General features: G+C 47.9%; 1 protein-coding gene across 1 annotated transcript; it reads right to left on the bottom strand.

Moving 5' to 3' along the window:
• Window positions 1-261: 261 nt before the first annotated feature.
• Window positions 262-10849, bottom strand: LOC119392778 ((3R)-3-hydroxyacyl-CoA dehydrogenase). The gene is made up of 3 exons (XM_037659733.2): window positions 10699-10849; window positions 2896-3089; window positions 262-816 (listed from the first exon to the last, which is right to left on the bottom strand). The coding sequence occupies exons 1-3, from the start codon at window positions 10847-10849 to the stop codon at window positions 400-402; spliced, it is 762 nt and encodes a 253-aa protein (XP_037515661.1). The 3' UTR covers window positions 262-399.
• Window positions 10850-16070: the final 5221 nt, after the last annotated feature.

Here is a 16070-nt window from a genome sequence, read left to right as displayed (position 1 = left end):
TAGTGAACGTGCGGTCTACGGAGTTGCCTTATGTGCAGGTTAGGTCTAGGTAGCTGGAATTCACTATAAACTCACTTGTCTTTCGTTTTCGCCAGTTCTGTCTTCTTCACTGCAGCCAATTTAAATAAATAAATAAATAAATAAATAAATAAATAAATAAATAAATAAATAAATAAATAAATAAATAAATAAATAAATAAATAAATTCACAATCAGTCAGTCAATCGTCAATAATACATGATTCAAGGAGTGCGCCAGGAAAGTAGCTTGAAATATTTTAGAGTTTTTCACTTGCTTTCAAAAGCTACGGATTAGACAACTTTTCTATATTGTTCTTAGTTCTATTTTATTATCTGACAGCGCAGGAGGACATTCCATTAATATGAAGTTACTATAGGTTCACATGTTGTATCCTCCGCTGATTTCTACTGCGGCGCCCGTCACGTATGAACTGGCGGTGGGTGAGCACAGAAATTTGATGGTCTCGGCAATCTCCTCCGGCTGTGCTGCCCTCTTGACGGGCGTAAGAGACAGGGCGATGTCTCGGTGCCTTTCGATTAGTCGTGCCGTCATGGGGGTGTCCGTCAAACCGGGAAGCACTGCGTTGCAGCGGATTCCATGGCTCGCCAGTTCTTGAGCCAGAGACTTCGTCAGAGCCACGACTCCGGCTTTGGACGCGGCGTACGCACTGCAACAGAATCCGCCTCCTTTTGCTGAGATGCTGGCCACGTTCACAATGGCGGCGCCTCCTTGGGGCATTGCCTTCTCCTGGCGTAGCATCTCTCGAGCAGCCGCTCGGTTGATTAGGAACGTGCCCTGTGAAAGCAGTGCAGAAACAAGCGGAGTATACTTTCCATGCGATAGTATTAGAAAAATGTAGACGGCGTGCAGCCACAAAAATTCGCCCTAAGTGAATCAAACAGACAATTAGGCCAGGGAGAGCGTAAGGGACGTTTGCCTTTAAAATGAGGCGTCATCGCTCCGGCAATTCCACACGCACCGCACTTGTTCATATCGCTACTGCAACTCGTCAACTCTACAGACCTACGATGCGAGTTCTACGCGTAGTGATACCGATAAGACCAGCGCACTGCCTACAATGAGAAGTGTCCACGTCGCTGTCGCATACTCGTTTTAATCAATCGCCACGACATAATTATACATTGCTACCCAATCTGGAAAGTCAACACAGCCGTCTCCAACAGCGGACTAGGCTTCGAAGTACAGGAATATGACTTCAGGAACAGTGATGAACCCCATTGTAGCCCTATATAGGTGGTGGATGACGATCATTACGTACTGGACTGGACAAATAGCCTCAGAATAATGTCGCCTATGCTTTCCCTGGACTAATTGTCTGCTGTATTCATTTGGTTGTGTCTAAGTAATAAACGAGCCCCTCGAAAAAATCTCTCTTCAAAGTGGGTCCTGTAATACTTTAATCACTAAATTGTGGCCACGACTTAGGTCGGCTCAGTGATCCTCCAATAAAAAAAGACATCGATTGACCGTTTGGACGATAGTTACATGCATAGGTTCCCTAACGCACACCTGATTCGCGGCTTTACAACTTTTTACCAATGACAGGTTAGTGTTAAATGTGAGACAAGCTGTCCTAAACAGGTGGAATAATTAAAAGACAATGGCATAGAACATGGTAATTTAAGAATTGCGACAGACTTTCTGGATGGATATGAGACCATCCCTTTAAATGTGGGTAGTGGCGGAATTCACCGAACCATCTGTGTGCACCTTTCTTTTTTGTACATAAATACTATAAATACTGCCTTTATTACAGACGCGTCATTCAAATTGTCGTCGAATTTTGTTTCATCCCTTGTTTCGGAAGTTTTTGCACTGAAGGAGAAACTTGAAATCTACTCTTCCTGTTCCCTGTTTCTGCGCCACCAGTACTCCAACCATCTTTTACGAATCTTTCCTTTATAATCATGAAATCGGGAAATTTAAGCTATTAGGTTATCGCGGTGTCAATTGACACCTGGATGTGTACTACACGCGGTATATCCCGATTTAGCTTCGACCACTATACTACATTGTTGTTGTTTTTTTAAACATAGTGATAAGTTTCTGTGCTGATTTTTTCTCTTGAATGTTTGGCATATTTCTAGCAGATCCACTGTGTTTTACGTTCCACCATTTTTACCGTGTCACTATTGACGCCGTGAATGTAATAATTACGGCACAGTTTTTAGAAGTCATTTTCCTTAACTGTGAGTCAACGTTTCTGTTAAATTGGATGGGGTGTCTACATATTGCGGTCAACACAGACTATCTACATCCTTCTCAATACTGCGTCAATTTTTAAAGCACATTTTGCTGTGGGCCTCCCGTACATCGAAGGACGCCTAGCCCACGTTTACCTGTTCTCTGTAATGCTGTCGCGTGAAAACATTGAAAGTTCGCCGCGGTGGTATATAGAATGGTTACGGTGCTCGGCTGCTGACCCGAAAGTCACGGGTTCGATACCCACCGCGGAGGTTTAATTTCAACGGAAAGGAAATGCTAGAGGCCCGTGTACTCCAGTGCACGTTAAAGAACACCAGATGGTCGAGAATTCCGGTCGAGACCTCCACTACGGCTTGACTCATAATCATATCGCGTTTTTGGCACGTGTGACCCCATGTAGCATTATTATTTATCAAAGCTTCGAAATTTATAATCCGCGAGCACGAATGAGCCGGCTATCCAATTTTGCAATGGGTCTGCTCATGGTCGTCGGCAGGATTTAGCCTTGCGGGGTGCAAACCCATGTTGCATCGATGCTGGGAAAAGGGGGGGGGGGAGCGATGGTATAGCTTAATTGGCTGTGGCTTGAGGAGGGCAAGTGCCCCTTTTGCACCCCCCTGCCGACGCCTATGGCGTCTGCTACATTACCCTCAAGTTGACGCTGATGACGTTGTCGAACAGTTCGTCGGTGGTCTCGACGAGACGCGCCATCGGGAGAATGCCGGCGCAGCTGACGACAATGCTAAGCGGCTGAGAATACGAAGTCTTGATGCAGTTGAACAGCTGTTCCACCGATGATGTGTCGCTGACGTCCACGTAGAAGGCTTCGTGCTTGTCGTCGCCTGCGTCAGAGCAGTCGACAAAGTGAGGCGCTTGACAAAAAACTCTTTCGAACATTTTTAATGGCTCGTCTCTCTTTAAAGCTCTAATATATTATGAATGAAAGCGTGTGAACTTGAGCTTTTTGGTACATATTCGTAGCTGTCCCGTTTGGTCTTTCTTGTCTTCGTTGTATGGCGCTGTTTTCTACTACGAATACTATAGTTTCGTCCACCTTTATGCATCGGAATGGCCGGGGAGTCCCACCGTGCGTTCCAAATTTGCGAATTCTTTATGGTCTATCGATACCTGTCAATTTGATTCAAGGTCTGTTAAACCGTAAATAACTACTTCAATGTTAGTAAGGCGATGATTGGGGCTAGTTGGTTCATGTCGAAGTCTCGATTATGCGCTATTTTATGAAAACACTACCGACGAAGAAGACGTAGAGACTAACAGAAGTAGACGAGACAAAGCGCTACTTCACTTCTCGAAGAAGTAGGACGAAGGGTAACATCCGTGAAGGCGGGTGTGCTGCATTAGTGTCTGCCGTTTGCTTTTATAGCGAAGTTTTCGAAAAGTCAAGTGGTCAGTACAGTTGGCGTAAAAAGTTTAGAGACCGCTAGGTCTGAGAAAACTTCGGATTTCCCAGCAATTTGTGACTGTATTCGGTCGAACTGCACTACATGTTGTTAGTGCGTTTTTAACGGGCCGGAAATTCAAATTCGAGGCTGCCTGCCGTAGCAGCGGAAATTTTCAGCTTTTTCTTCTGTCTCGTAGTCCTTAAACTTCTGATGCTGAGTACGCACACAAGCTCGCCATCGGACACCCGCTCCAGATCCCGGAGGCCATGTTCAGCGAGTGCAGACGCTCTGAATAAGCCTGAGTGCCTAATTATTGGATAACGGACCTCGGAGACAGTGGGACAAATAATCTACTATCCAAGCGTTATGACACAAGAATGTGAAGCAACTCACTCACTCACTCACTCACTCACTCACTCACTCACTCACTCACTCACTCACTCACTCACTCACTCACTCACTCACTCACTCACTCACTCACTCACTCACTCACTCACTCACTCACTCACTCACTCACTCACTCACTCACTCACTCACTCACTCACTCACTCACTCACTCACTCACTCACTCACTCACTCACTCACTCACTCACTCACTCAGTTTATACATGATAGCGCACCTCTACACATGCTGTTACATTTCGACGTTTTGTCGGGCAAGCATCAGAGGCCCACTGATCCTAGCGCATTAAAAGAGCGATAAATATTACAGCGGAAGGACCTGAATCGCACAACTGGTGTAGACGACGTTTCCTGTGCTGTAGCAGCTGCCTGTTGATGTAGTCGGGGGTCTGCCCAGAGGACCGTAGCCAGCCAGAGTCCCGGGGAGATGTCGAGGAGAGGAGCCCGGAGCTGTTAACAGTAACGTTTATTTACAGGTAGCGTGTTGCTACATGATGGGGTTAGCATCATGGAAGCTCTCGGAGCTCGTGAGAGCTTGAGAGAACTTGTGAGAGCTTGTCGGGAGCGCATCGGCGCTCGCATTTTATGTCCTGGCCTTCCCAGGGTTCCCTGTAGGAAAAAACAATGGAGGCCAGGACAGTCCAATGAAAATTTCCATCTTCACCTCCGCCCCCAAAAAAGGGGAAGGTGAAACGCCGCCTCCTTCCCAACCCACGAAAGGAGAAAGAGGCACGTCCAGTTCGTCCCATGGCGAGGGATAAACACTGCCCACCGCGCACTACACGGCACAGCACGAAGACGTTGAGTCTTACGTGGAAGTCGATTTCGTAGTCTGTTGCAATGATGGTTATGCGCGAGGCAGACCACGAATTGTGGAAACAGCGGCAACAAGGCGCCACGGAGAACGTGGGAAATGCATCCGCAGACGGTTCCCAGACGCTGGGTCCTTTGTCCGGGGCACCTTGACGACAAAGCAAGCCGCCTCGACGGCCAACAGCTCTTCCTAATCTGTCAGTCGGTCAGGCGTGCCCAAAGGGTTTTACGAGGGGCGCAGACAACCTGAGAATATTAGACGAACGACCTTCGTGTTGTCGCCGCTCTTGGGGAATCTCTGGAACCGCTGACCCGGAAGAAATCAGGGTAGTCTTAGCCGCAACGTCTCATGCGTCAAAGCGGCGCCAAGCCAGGCAGGCCGATCATAACAGCCCGTCCACCGTCACAGGAGGTCTCGAAGGGGTTGCAGCACCAAAGCACTCCGCAGAGACCGTAGATCTGCTCCCTTGTAGACGTTGACGCAGGCTGCACCAATCTCTGGACCTGAGCCATGGCCAGCAAACGCCAGAAACGAACCACGCAAGACCCGAGGCACAACAGACATAGAGCACTCAACTGACCTCGAGAAATGCCAGGTTACAGTTTTGGTAAAACTCCCTAGAAATTTACAATTGGTGCGCTCACTCGTGAAAATCAAGAATCAGATAACGAAGCCATAACAAACTCAGACCTACTACGTGCGAAGCAAATCAACAGCCTAACGTTTTGTATCATTTCCCAGAGAGATTCACAGCGTTCAAGGCACGCAGGTGCTACGGGCGAAACAAAACGAAAGGAGGTAGTTAATGAATTACGCCTCTCACAGTATAAGTAAAACTCAAAATCAAACTTGCGCGTATGAAAATAAAACAAACAGAGAAACAAAAAACCTACACTACACTGATGCGTATACTAACAAGTGTGCTGCAATTTACACAAGGTTTATACAGAGGCTTTTACCCTCAACCTACTTCTCTGTTAAAAATCAACTTGCGCAAAACCCTCTACTCGGGTGTTAGGTTTCGCTAAATGTAAGCAAACACTCAGTTCAAAAAGTATCTTAATGTCTGCAGTTATCATGAGGAAGAAAATAAAAGTTACAAAAATCGACATATTCCTTGCTCATCTGCAGACACGCGAACATTAAAAGCAAAACAATTCAAAACTGGATACAAGAGAAATTCTTGGTAGCCTTACACTGCCCGAACATTATGCAGATAAAATAAAATCAACAAAAGCAAAAACCTACACTACACTGCAAAAACATAAGGTTTAAACAGAGGCTTTTTACCTTCAGCCTACTTCTCTGTTAAGATAAACTTGCGCGTAAAACATAAAACAAACAGAGAAACAAAACCTACACTTCACTGCAAGAACAGAAGGTTTAAACAGAGGCTTTTACCTTCAGCCTACTTCTCTGTTAAAATCAGCGCCAAAACCCTCTACTCGGGTGCTAGCTTTTGCAAAATGTAAGCAAACAAGCAGTTTAACAAATGTCTCAATGTCTGCAGTTAAGATGAGGAGGAAAATAAAACTCAAAAATCGACACAGTACTTGCTCATCGGCAGACATGCAAACGTTAGACAGCTAAACAAAACAATAATAAAACTGGATACAAGACAAATTCTTAGTATCCTTCGTGACACTGCGTAAATTCATGCGGCACCCTTTCAGACGTGCTCTGGGGGGACGCGCATACCACAGTTGTCGATGGGCCAGATCGCGACGGAGGGGCAAAAAGCCAACCTGTCCGAAGCACACAGTGGCGGTGACCTTTGCTCCACGGGCCCCGAACTCCGACAAAGACGCACCCGGACGCCTAAGCTTCCTCATTGTGGGCCGCCCAGAGCAGCGGTCACTCTCTCGCAAACTTGGGGGAGGACCTTTGTCGTTAAAGTCGCGTACGCACCACCTCGCTTTGCTCCACCGTTTAGCCTTCCAAAAAGATGATGAAACCAGGCGACCACTTCGACGTCTCTTTTTCTTGGCCCTCGCGACACGCTTTATGACTAATCTCGATTTGTGCGAGACCCGCAACTTTAGACTTTTAGAGAACTTTTTCGGGGTTTCCAGCCTCCGCTCGTGGCAACTTGGACCTTTCCCCTTTCCCCGAAGTTTTCGCTGGCGCCTTTTTCTTTCAGGGCGGCACGGAACGCTCCCCGACTCGGCAATAATACTCGGAAGTACATTGCTCAAAACTCCAGGCGGCTCAACTGGCTTATCCTCGGCGTTATTTCTAGCTGTCTGCTCTTCAGAAACAACGCTACAATCGACACTTGCTAAACCAGCCGGCTCGCCATCAGATGTCTCTTTTTGATGAGAGTCATCACCTCGCGCTAATCTAAGCGCTTCATCACCTCGCGCTATGTTGAGCGCCTCTTCCTCTCGTGGTAAGCTAAGCGCCTCATCATCTGAACTTTTACAGTCTGCTTCGTTAGCGCTTTCTGCTTCCGGAACCTCATGAGCAGACTCACAGGCCATCGGATCCGTCATAGCTGCCGCCGATTCGTCACCAAAACAAAGGCCTTTCGAAAGCATATCCACGTCATTCTGAGAGGGATAATGCTCGGGCAGGTTTTGGGACACCAAAGTTTCCGTGGCGAGCAGTCTGAACGGTCCCTCACTCTCAACGCGGGCTAATGGCAAACACACACTTTCATTTTCAATTACTTGCCATGCACACGGGCGTTCCCCTGTGGTCACCTCATTTGTCAAAGAGTACGGATGTACACTATCAAACGTTGCGGCAGAGTCCCGCGGTACGTTTTCCTCAACTAATTCCTGAATGGGGGGTTTCAATTGTTCCAGATCATTGTCGCTGCTGTCCCGAAAACAGAGAACATTCCTAGGCTTGCGGCAGCCGATTGCGATGTGACCTAGCTCTTTGCAACGGTGGCATACAACCGGCTTCTTAGCCGTAAACGCCTTTTCTTTCTTTCGATCTTCTGAGTGGCTCACTGTAGACGTGGACTTAGCAGGACTGCCTTTCGTTTTCTTATCTGAGGGTGCTATCTCGTTATTCGGGTTACTTGATGCCTGATAAAGTGCTAAAGCCAATCGCCTTTTCTCATTTATCCTGTCTTCTTCAGCCCATCTTTTGTTCTTCTCAACTTCCTCCCAGCACTCCTCAATCTCATCATCCTCCGCCCCGCATTCCTGAATAGCCTTAATCAGCTGTGACTCTCTCTCTTCTCTCCCAACCTTAATTCCCAGCTCTTCACACAGTAGTAAGAGGTCTGGTCTCTCTAGCTTCTTACCAACTCCATGGTCTTCACGAGTGAGGACTTTCTACCCGCCGTGACGTTAGGTAGCGAACAAGCGAAGCCTAGACGCACGGTAAAACACTGCCAGTTTTAGAACATGAAAACTAAAATGGTGAATAGCTGTGATGTATGGTAGCGGTACAACGAAGCCTATACGCACAGAAGATTACACACAGATTTAGAAAACTTCAAAAGCTAAAACCTGGCAAAACTCAAAGAAAGTCAAGCACTCACCATATCGTTGAGGCCCGAGTCAAGCATGGGTCGTTCCGTTGCTGCTAACCAGTTGATGTGTTCCAGTTGTCAGCAGCATCCCACCGCTGCCACCAGTTGATGTAGTCGGGGGTCTGCCCAGAGGACCGTAGCCAGCCAGAGTCCCGGGGAGATGTCGAGGAGAGGAGCCCGGAGCTGTTAACAGTAACGTTTATTTACAGGTAGCGTGTTGCTACATGATGGGGTTAGCATCATGGAAGCTCTCGGAGCTCGTGAGAGCTTGAGAGAACTTGTGAGAGCTTGTCGGGAGCGCATCGGCGCTCGCATTTTATGTCCTGGCCTTCCCAGGGTTCCCTGTAGGAAAAAACAATGGATGCCAGGACAGTCCAATGAAAATTTCCATCTTCACCTCCGCCCCCAAAAAAGGGGAAGGTGAAACGCCGCCTCCTTCCCAACCCACGAAAGGAGAAAGAGGCACGTCCAGTTCGTCCCATGGCGAGGGAAAAACACTGCCCACCGCGCACTACACGGCACAGCACGAAGACGTTGAGTCTTACGTGGAAGTCAATTTCGTAGTCTGTTGCAATGATGGTTATGCGCGAGGCAGGCCACGAATTGTGGAAACAGCGGCAACAAGGCGCCACGGAGAACTTGGGAAATGCATCTGCAGACGATTCCCAGACGCTGGGTCCTTTGTCCGGGGCACCTTGACGACAAAGCAAGCCGCCTCGACGGCCAACAACTCTTCCTAATCTGTCAGTCGGTCAGGCGTGCCCAAAGGGTTTTACGAGGGGCGCAGACAACCTGAGAATATTAGACGAACGACCTTCGTGTTGTCGCCGCTCTTGGGGCATCTCTGGAACCGCTGACCCGGAAGAAATCAGGGTAGTCTTAGCCGCAACGTCTCATGCGTCAAAGCGGCGCCAAGCCAGGCAGGCCGATCATAACACTGTTTACCTCAAAAAAGCAGTGCGGCTTGACTGTATGATATGAACGTGTTCGTTTAACGGACGGAAGTAGTAGACAAGAAACGTATCGTTTTCGTAGCATGCATCGACCGCAGTGTTTCCTGCCGCCTTTATTACAATTGTGCGCGGTTAACTAAACGCCAGTAAAACCATCGATAAGTGTCAAATGCAATTCTGTCCGTCGCCCTGCTCTTGATCACCAAACGGCAACATGTTTCCGCAACTGCCTTTTCACGCATTCATGATTACATTGAAATAGTTATTAAATCATTTAAACATTTGCCCGAAGTGATGGACTTGTATATACGCACCATCTCTTCATCGTCCTTCATCACTAATTTCCTTCCCCTTCCACTGCAGATAGACGCCGCGGTGGCGCAGAGGTTATACGGTGCTCGTCTGTTGGCTCGAAAGACGCGGGTTCATCGCTGTCGCGGCGGTCGCATTTCCGATGGAAGCGAAATGCTAGAGGGCCGTATCCTGTGTGATTTCAGCGCACGTTAAGTAAGCCCAGTTGGTCGAAACTATCCGGAGTACTCCCCGCGGCGTACCTCATAATGATAAATTGATATTGGTACGTAAAACTCCACCAATTATTATATTATTATTCCCAGTGCAGAGCAGCAGGTTAGAACAGCCTGTCGTCCAGGTTGGCGTCGCTGCCTTTCTGCAAGTAAACCCTTTACTCTGTTGAAGCAGTTAGGACTCTGAATGCACTGAAAACGCACTTGGCGTCTGGAAGCTCTTGGATATCTTAGAATACCTCTCCGCCTTCCCTTCGCGTATAGTATAAAATAACTCGACACTTTTCATTTCTAAATATCAGCAACGCCCTCAGCCACGAAAACATATGAAGTACGCCATGCCACTGGCAGCTTAATAATAATTGTGGGGGATTTATACCCGAAAACCACGATATGATTATGAGAGACGCCGTAGTTGAAGTTTCCAGGAATTTCAACCACCTTGGGTTCCTTAACGTGCACCTAAATCTAAGCACACGGGCCGCTAGCCTTTCGCCTCCATCGGAATGCGTCCGCCGCGGCCGAGATTCGATCCCGAGACCTTCGGATCAGCCGTCAAGCCCCATAACCACTAGACCACTTCTTGATCGTCTTGTACCCTTGTCTGATGTGCTTAGCTTTTAAAAGAATGTGGCTGTTTAAAAAACTCTAAAACTGCACCATTCTTACTGCTCTTTACCTAACACCTTGGGGCTGGCACAGCATAGCCTCAGCTGCTTTCGCGCCATAAATAACCGAATGAACTAACTAGACCACCGTGGCTGGCACACATGCTGGCAGCTTCGCGCTTGCGAAGGCACGTACTACCTAGTTGGGCAAGCAGAACAACAAACACATTGACAGCTCTGTCTACTGAAGCACTAACCTGGCAAGGACTGGGTCACTTGGCGTGCCGCCTCGAGCTGCCTGTCTGCCACCACCACAGTCACACCTTCGGCAGCCAGAGAGCGACAAACGGCCGCACCGATGCCACTTGCACCACCCGTGACGAGCGCGAGACGTCCCCTGAAAGACATTTTTTTCGCCCTCAGAAAAACTACTGAACGCAAAGCGCTGTCCTGTCCCGCCGACGTCGCCAGTCTCACTGGAACACCATAGATGTGACGTTGTTAAAGAGGATACCGAACACGTTGTCACAGCTGCAGTCTCCCAAGCAGCGGCGGCGTTCACGTTTAATCACGGTTTCCTGTACGCCAATGTTACCGGCACTAAAGTATGGAGTTCTTTGACTCGACATATATTTGTGTCTGCGGCGCCACCAGCAGAAAGCGGGAAACCGAGGCAGAGGTCTTCTTGTAGAGTAGTCCGTCACGAACCACGTAAATTTAATATCACCGCGATGCGGTGTTCTTGTTAATAAATTTAGAGGCGAAAACAATGCATTCACACCTGTCCTTTCCCCGCATTATTATTATTGCATCGGAGCTTTTATAGTCGAGATATGTCCGTCCACAACGATTTCGTTCGCAGCATAGCCAAGCCGTGAGATGGAAGGGAAAACAGCGCTGAATTTTGGACGAACACAAAGAAAGACGACGACGACAGGCGACGACAGCGCCTGTCGTCGTCTGTCTTCCTTTGGGTTTGTCCAAAAAAATTCAGCGCTGTTTTCCCTTCTATGCATGCACAATGAACCAACTTGTCCAAGCCTTAACCCTACCGGGAGATGGGGCAAGCGCACAGCGAGAGGGAGAGTATAGCATAAGCCGAGCATAGGCAAGAGTGAAAACCTAGCATATCAGACTTGGGAAAGGGGAGCGAGGGTGTGAAGGAAGGGAGAGAGTAAAGCATAGTAAAGCAATGGAGTGTCAAAACAAGGAATGGGTGCGGCGAGGAGGCAAGAGGAAGGTGGAAAACGGGAAAGGGAAGCGAGAATGAGGAGGAACTGAGAGAGTGAAGCGGCGTCGGACTTTTGTCGCTGAGGCCTTCCCTCAGCTCCGCTCTCCATTGGTGTTCGCGATAGTAAAGCCACGCCTTTAATTTTCTTTACATGTCTGTGAATATTCATCTAATTGCGTGCAGCTTCCTACACTATCTAACGGATCACCGTGAACTTCAAATTACCATGTTAATTCACTTTGTGAGTATTATGCATTACATGCTACTTTAATGTAATTGTAGGAAAGAAGATGGCTTTTAAGGGCTCGTATCTTTGTTAGACACAATATTAATGAGAACTAGCAGACAATAATGCCAAGGAAAGTATAGGAGATGTTATTTGTAATAATTAGGATATAAATGTGAAGAAAGTAAAGTGGAAGAAAAGATAACTTGCCGCCGGCAGGGACCGAACCTGCGACCTTCGAATAACGCGTCCGATGCTCTACCACTGAGCTACGGTGGCCGTCATCCTCCCGTCCACTTTATAGGGTATATGTGTGCGTTTAAACATAGGAGTGTTAGTCAGCGCTGATCGCAGCCGTGGCGGCGAATGTGGAACACTCTTTTTTTGCCTTTTGGCGTCACGTAGCATGTGATCTTTTTTACGAGCTGGCAGCTGACCAATAATCCCTCGCATACTACCTGAAGGCATCAAGTCTGCCAGGACAGACCCTTGCTATGAATGAAGGAAAGAAGATGGCTTTTAAGGGCTCGTATCTTTGTTAGACACAATATTAATGACAACTAGCAGACTAGCAGTTCTCAACTAGCAGAACTAGCAACTAGCAGAACTAGCAGAGTGGTAGAGCATCGGACGCGTTATTCGAAGGTCGCAGGTTCGGTCCCTGCCGGCGGCAAGTTATCTTTTCGTCCACTTTACTTTCTTCACATATATATTCCAATTATTACAAATAACATCTCCTATACTTTCCTTGGCATTATTGTCTGCTAGTTCTCAATCCGGATTGAACACCGGATTGAACTTCACATCTAAAAAATTACACCATCTCCCGCTAAAGGGAACCATGTGTGGATGCGAAGCAGGGGGGAGCGATTTCTAGCGTTGGTGCACGCGGCGCTTTGAAGAAGACGGCCTTGTGGTCGGTGAAGTGTAGCGTCAAGGGCGCGCGAGAGGGGGGGGGGGGGACGCGCGTGAGCAGTTGGGGTGTGGTCGCCGCGGGAGAGATGGAGAAAGCCCCCGCCTTAACCCTGTAAAACCCAGTGTATCATATATGATACATTAAAAATAATGCCTCAAAAGAGGTAATAAGCCCGTCAAAGCTTCATGGAAAAGCCATTATTGCATATTTAACATGTTATAATGAAGTTACACTGAGTTATTCATTTAATCAAATTAATTAATTAATTTTAATTAAGCGTAATTAAGTTATGATCGAAATAAAATTGCACCCTTTTTTTTCTTAAAATGAACTCTACACGAAGAGTAAATATAGTGAGTGTTTTTTTCACATTTTTTCTGAAGGCAGAACGCCTTTTGGGCATTACAGGGTTAAGCTGCTTCGCATCTTAAACAAAAAGGTCAGCTGACAAGAGATTCGCGCTCTTCTTCTTGTCCAGACAGCGTGAGAGCCACCACGTGACTCTACTCCACCAATAGTGACACGGAGATCTCAGTTCCGCCGTTTCTTGCTTCGCACGGTGGTGGGCGATCGCAACATCTTGTATCTTAAGATACGCGATACATTCTTCAATATAGTGGATATATAGATACTGATACACGTCTTGTGAGACGTATCGCGATACAGATACAAGATATCCAAAGAGTATCTCAGATAGTATCTAAGATACATGTATCTTCGATACTGCCCAGCACTGGCAGCTAATAATGTTATTTATCAAGAAGCGCGTCTGCCAACACTGATATGTCGATGCCGCAACTAACGGTACAAACATTTCTCAAATTTTATAGCTCACCGGTATGATCTGAATATGTTTTTATCAGTGATCCAGACTCCTTCTTTCTCGCTCATTTCCACGGTTTCACACTCGCCAGATAATTTTTGTACAAAAGAAACTGGAAGCTATAAATGTGAACATTAGAGAGATCATTGTAACTAATGGCACAAATCGGAATATTGCGATAGAATATGATAAGATTTTTCCTCCAAATTCTAAATGTCAATCTCGCAAATTCTTAAAGAACAGGTTACACGATTACCTTGTACATGCAGCCCCGCCACGGTGGTCTAGTGGTTATGGCGCTCGACTGCTGACCCGAAGGTCGCGGGATCGAATCCCGACCGCGGCGGCTGCATTTTCGATGGAGGCGAAAATGTCTGAGGCCCGTGTACTTAGATTTAGGTGCACGTTAAAGAACCCCAGGTGGTCGGAATTTCCGGAGCCCTCCACTACGGCGTCTCTCATAATCATATCGTGGTTTTGGGACGTTAAACCCCAGATATTATTATTATTGTACATGCACAAACAGATAACATAATAGCCACAATGCTTCTGTGAATGATGAAAGGGCAGGCGTAGGAATTGTCTCTCAGTCGCTTGGATGGTCATTCGTCGTGAGGTTACCAGATTTCACTCCTGTCTTCGAAGCTGAGCTCATGGCTATTATCATGGCGCTGCGAAAACTCCCGTCGGAAGAGCACAGTGCGCTCATACTAACAAATTACCTTTCCGTGTGCACAGTTCGTACAGCTTCACATTACTCACGAGCCCTAGAGACGTTACGCTCGTTAGTTCCGCCTCAGATTAAGTACCTAAAATTATTGTGGATTCCTCGTCACTGTGGGTTAAAATTAAATGGCAGATTCCTTAGCGCGAGCATCGCTGGATGGCCCAATAATTAATGTACTTCCAGTAGTAAAATATATAGCAGCAACCAGATATAGAAAACTAGCAATTCGCACAAATAGGATGGAATCGATAACAATGTGGACGGAATATCAGCACCTAAAATTCCCATGGAAGTCTCAAGGGAATCAGTCTCGACAATAGGAAATTTTGATCACCAGATTTCGATGCTGTGTCCCCCCATTAAACCTATATTTACACAGGGCTGGTCTGACGATATCGCCCCTCTGTCAATTCTGCGAAGAAATGGAAAATATTAACGTGATAGCGTTAAAGAGCTCGTATCGCAGAAATTCCGCCGTCGGCGTCGGCGCCGTTGGTTGTGAGCGAAAAATCATCATCTTGTCCGTGACCGAAAAATCGAAAAAGCTGCAAATAAAATAATAAAAATGTTGGGTCCGAGGGGGGGGGGGAGGTGATTCTTAAAAGGAAGAAGGAAATGAAAATGGAAATTGGGTGTGGAGTGCACGATAACTGTCTCTCAAGTGAGGACACCTCAACCGATACACTCACGGGGGATTGGGGATTAAAGGGACAGTGAGAGTGAAAAAAGTATGGTAAAAGAAGAAAAAGAAAGGTATGAGTGGAAAAAAAAACAGTGAGGGGGTGGGGGGCAGGAGAACGGGCGTCCGAGTCACCGTGGTGAGCGACTAGAAAATTCGTTCGACTAGGCCGGCATCCTCGAGAAAAGCTAGTAGGGCCGCAAGGGCTGATCGGCGACGGTGTACGTGGCCGGTGGGATGGAGCAAGTCCTGTAGGGTCGCACACGGCAGTCCGACGAGGCGGTACTTCATGGCGAGCCGCTTCCGCGCAGTGTTGAGAGACGGACAGTCAAACAATAGGTGGCACAGGGTTTCGATCGCGCCGCAATCGGTGCAGTTCGGTGCAGCGGCGCCGCGAAGACGATGCCTGCGTTCCGCGGGCCACACAGAACCGGTCCTCAGGGCAAGAAGAAGCGCGCGCTCGCGGCGAGTGAAACCAGTGGCTGGGATGGGAGGAGGGGGGTGTCCGGAGGCGACCCGTGCGTCAGGATGCTCGCGCACCAGCTCCCGGCGAAGGTTGTTGCGTGCCGAGTCGAACGAGCTGGCGTAATCCGTCAGCGAAGTCTCGGCGGAGTGTGCTCGTTTTGCGAGTTCGTCTGCAGCCTCGTTGCCCGCGATGCCGACGTGTGAAGGGAGCCACTGAAGGACCACATCACAGCCTCGTTCCTGGAGGGCCAGCAGGCTGAGAGCGGCACGCTGAGCAAGAAGGGGGCCTCGTTCCTCCCTCGCGAGGGAGAATCGAACCCAGGCCGTCTGCGTGGCAAGCAGGTGTTCTACCACACAGCCACGCCTCTGCTTGTAGCTGCACTGAAAGGAACTTTCATGCATCCCAAAAATACGCGTCCTGTATACAGGTGTCACAGTACGAGATGTAGTATCGCAGTAATAATGCGTGGTACAAGCGTACATTGCCTCCGGGCGTCACACCATGTTAATATCATAAAGACTTGGTGGTTTAAAGACAGCCACCCATTACAAAAGGCACACA

This window comes from Rhipicephalus sanguineus, chromosome 5 (genome assembly GCF_013339695.2).
Source record: "Rhipicephalus sanguineus isolate Rsan-2018 chromosome 5, BIME_Rsan_1.4, whole genome shotgun sequence".
Lineage (NCBI taxonomy): Eukaryota > Metazoa > Arthropoda > Arachnida > Ixodida > Ixodidae > Rhipicephalus > Rhipicephalus sanguineus.
This window is presented reverse-complemented; position numbering and strand designations above follow the sequence as displayed.

Excerpts from the sequence above, each read along its gene's own strand:
- LOC119392778 (XM_037659733.2), bottom strand. The coding sequence starts at position 10,849 with ATGTCTTTCAGGGGACGTCTCGCGCTCGTCACGGGTGGTGCAAGTGGC. Across the intron at positions 3,090-10,698 it reads AGTGACCCAGTCCTTGCCAG|GCGACGACAAGCACGAAGCC; the intron begins GTTAGTGCTTCA and ends GCTCTGACGCAG. Across the intron at positions 817-2,895 it reads TCATCAGCGTCAACTTGAGG|GGCACGTTCCTAATCAACCG; the intron begins GTAATGTAGCAG and ends CTGCTTTCACAG.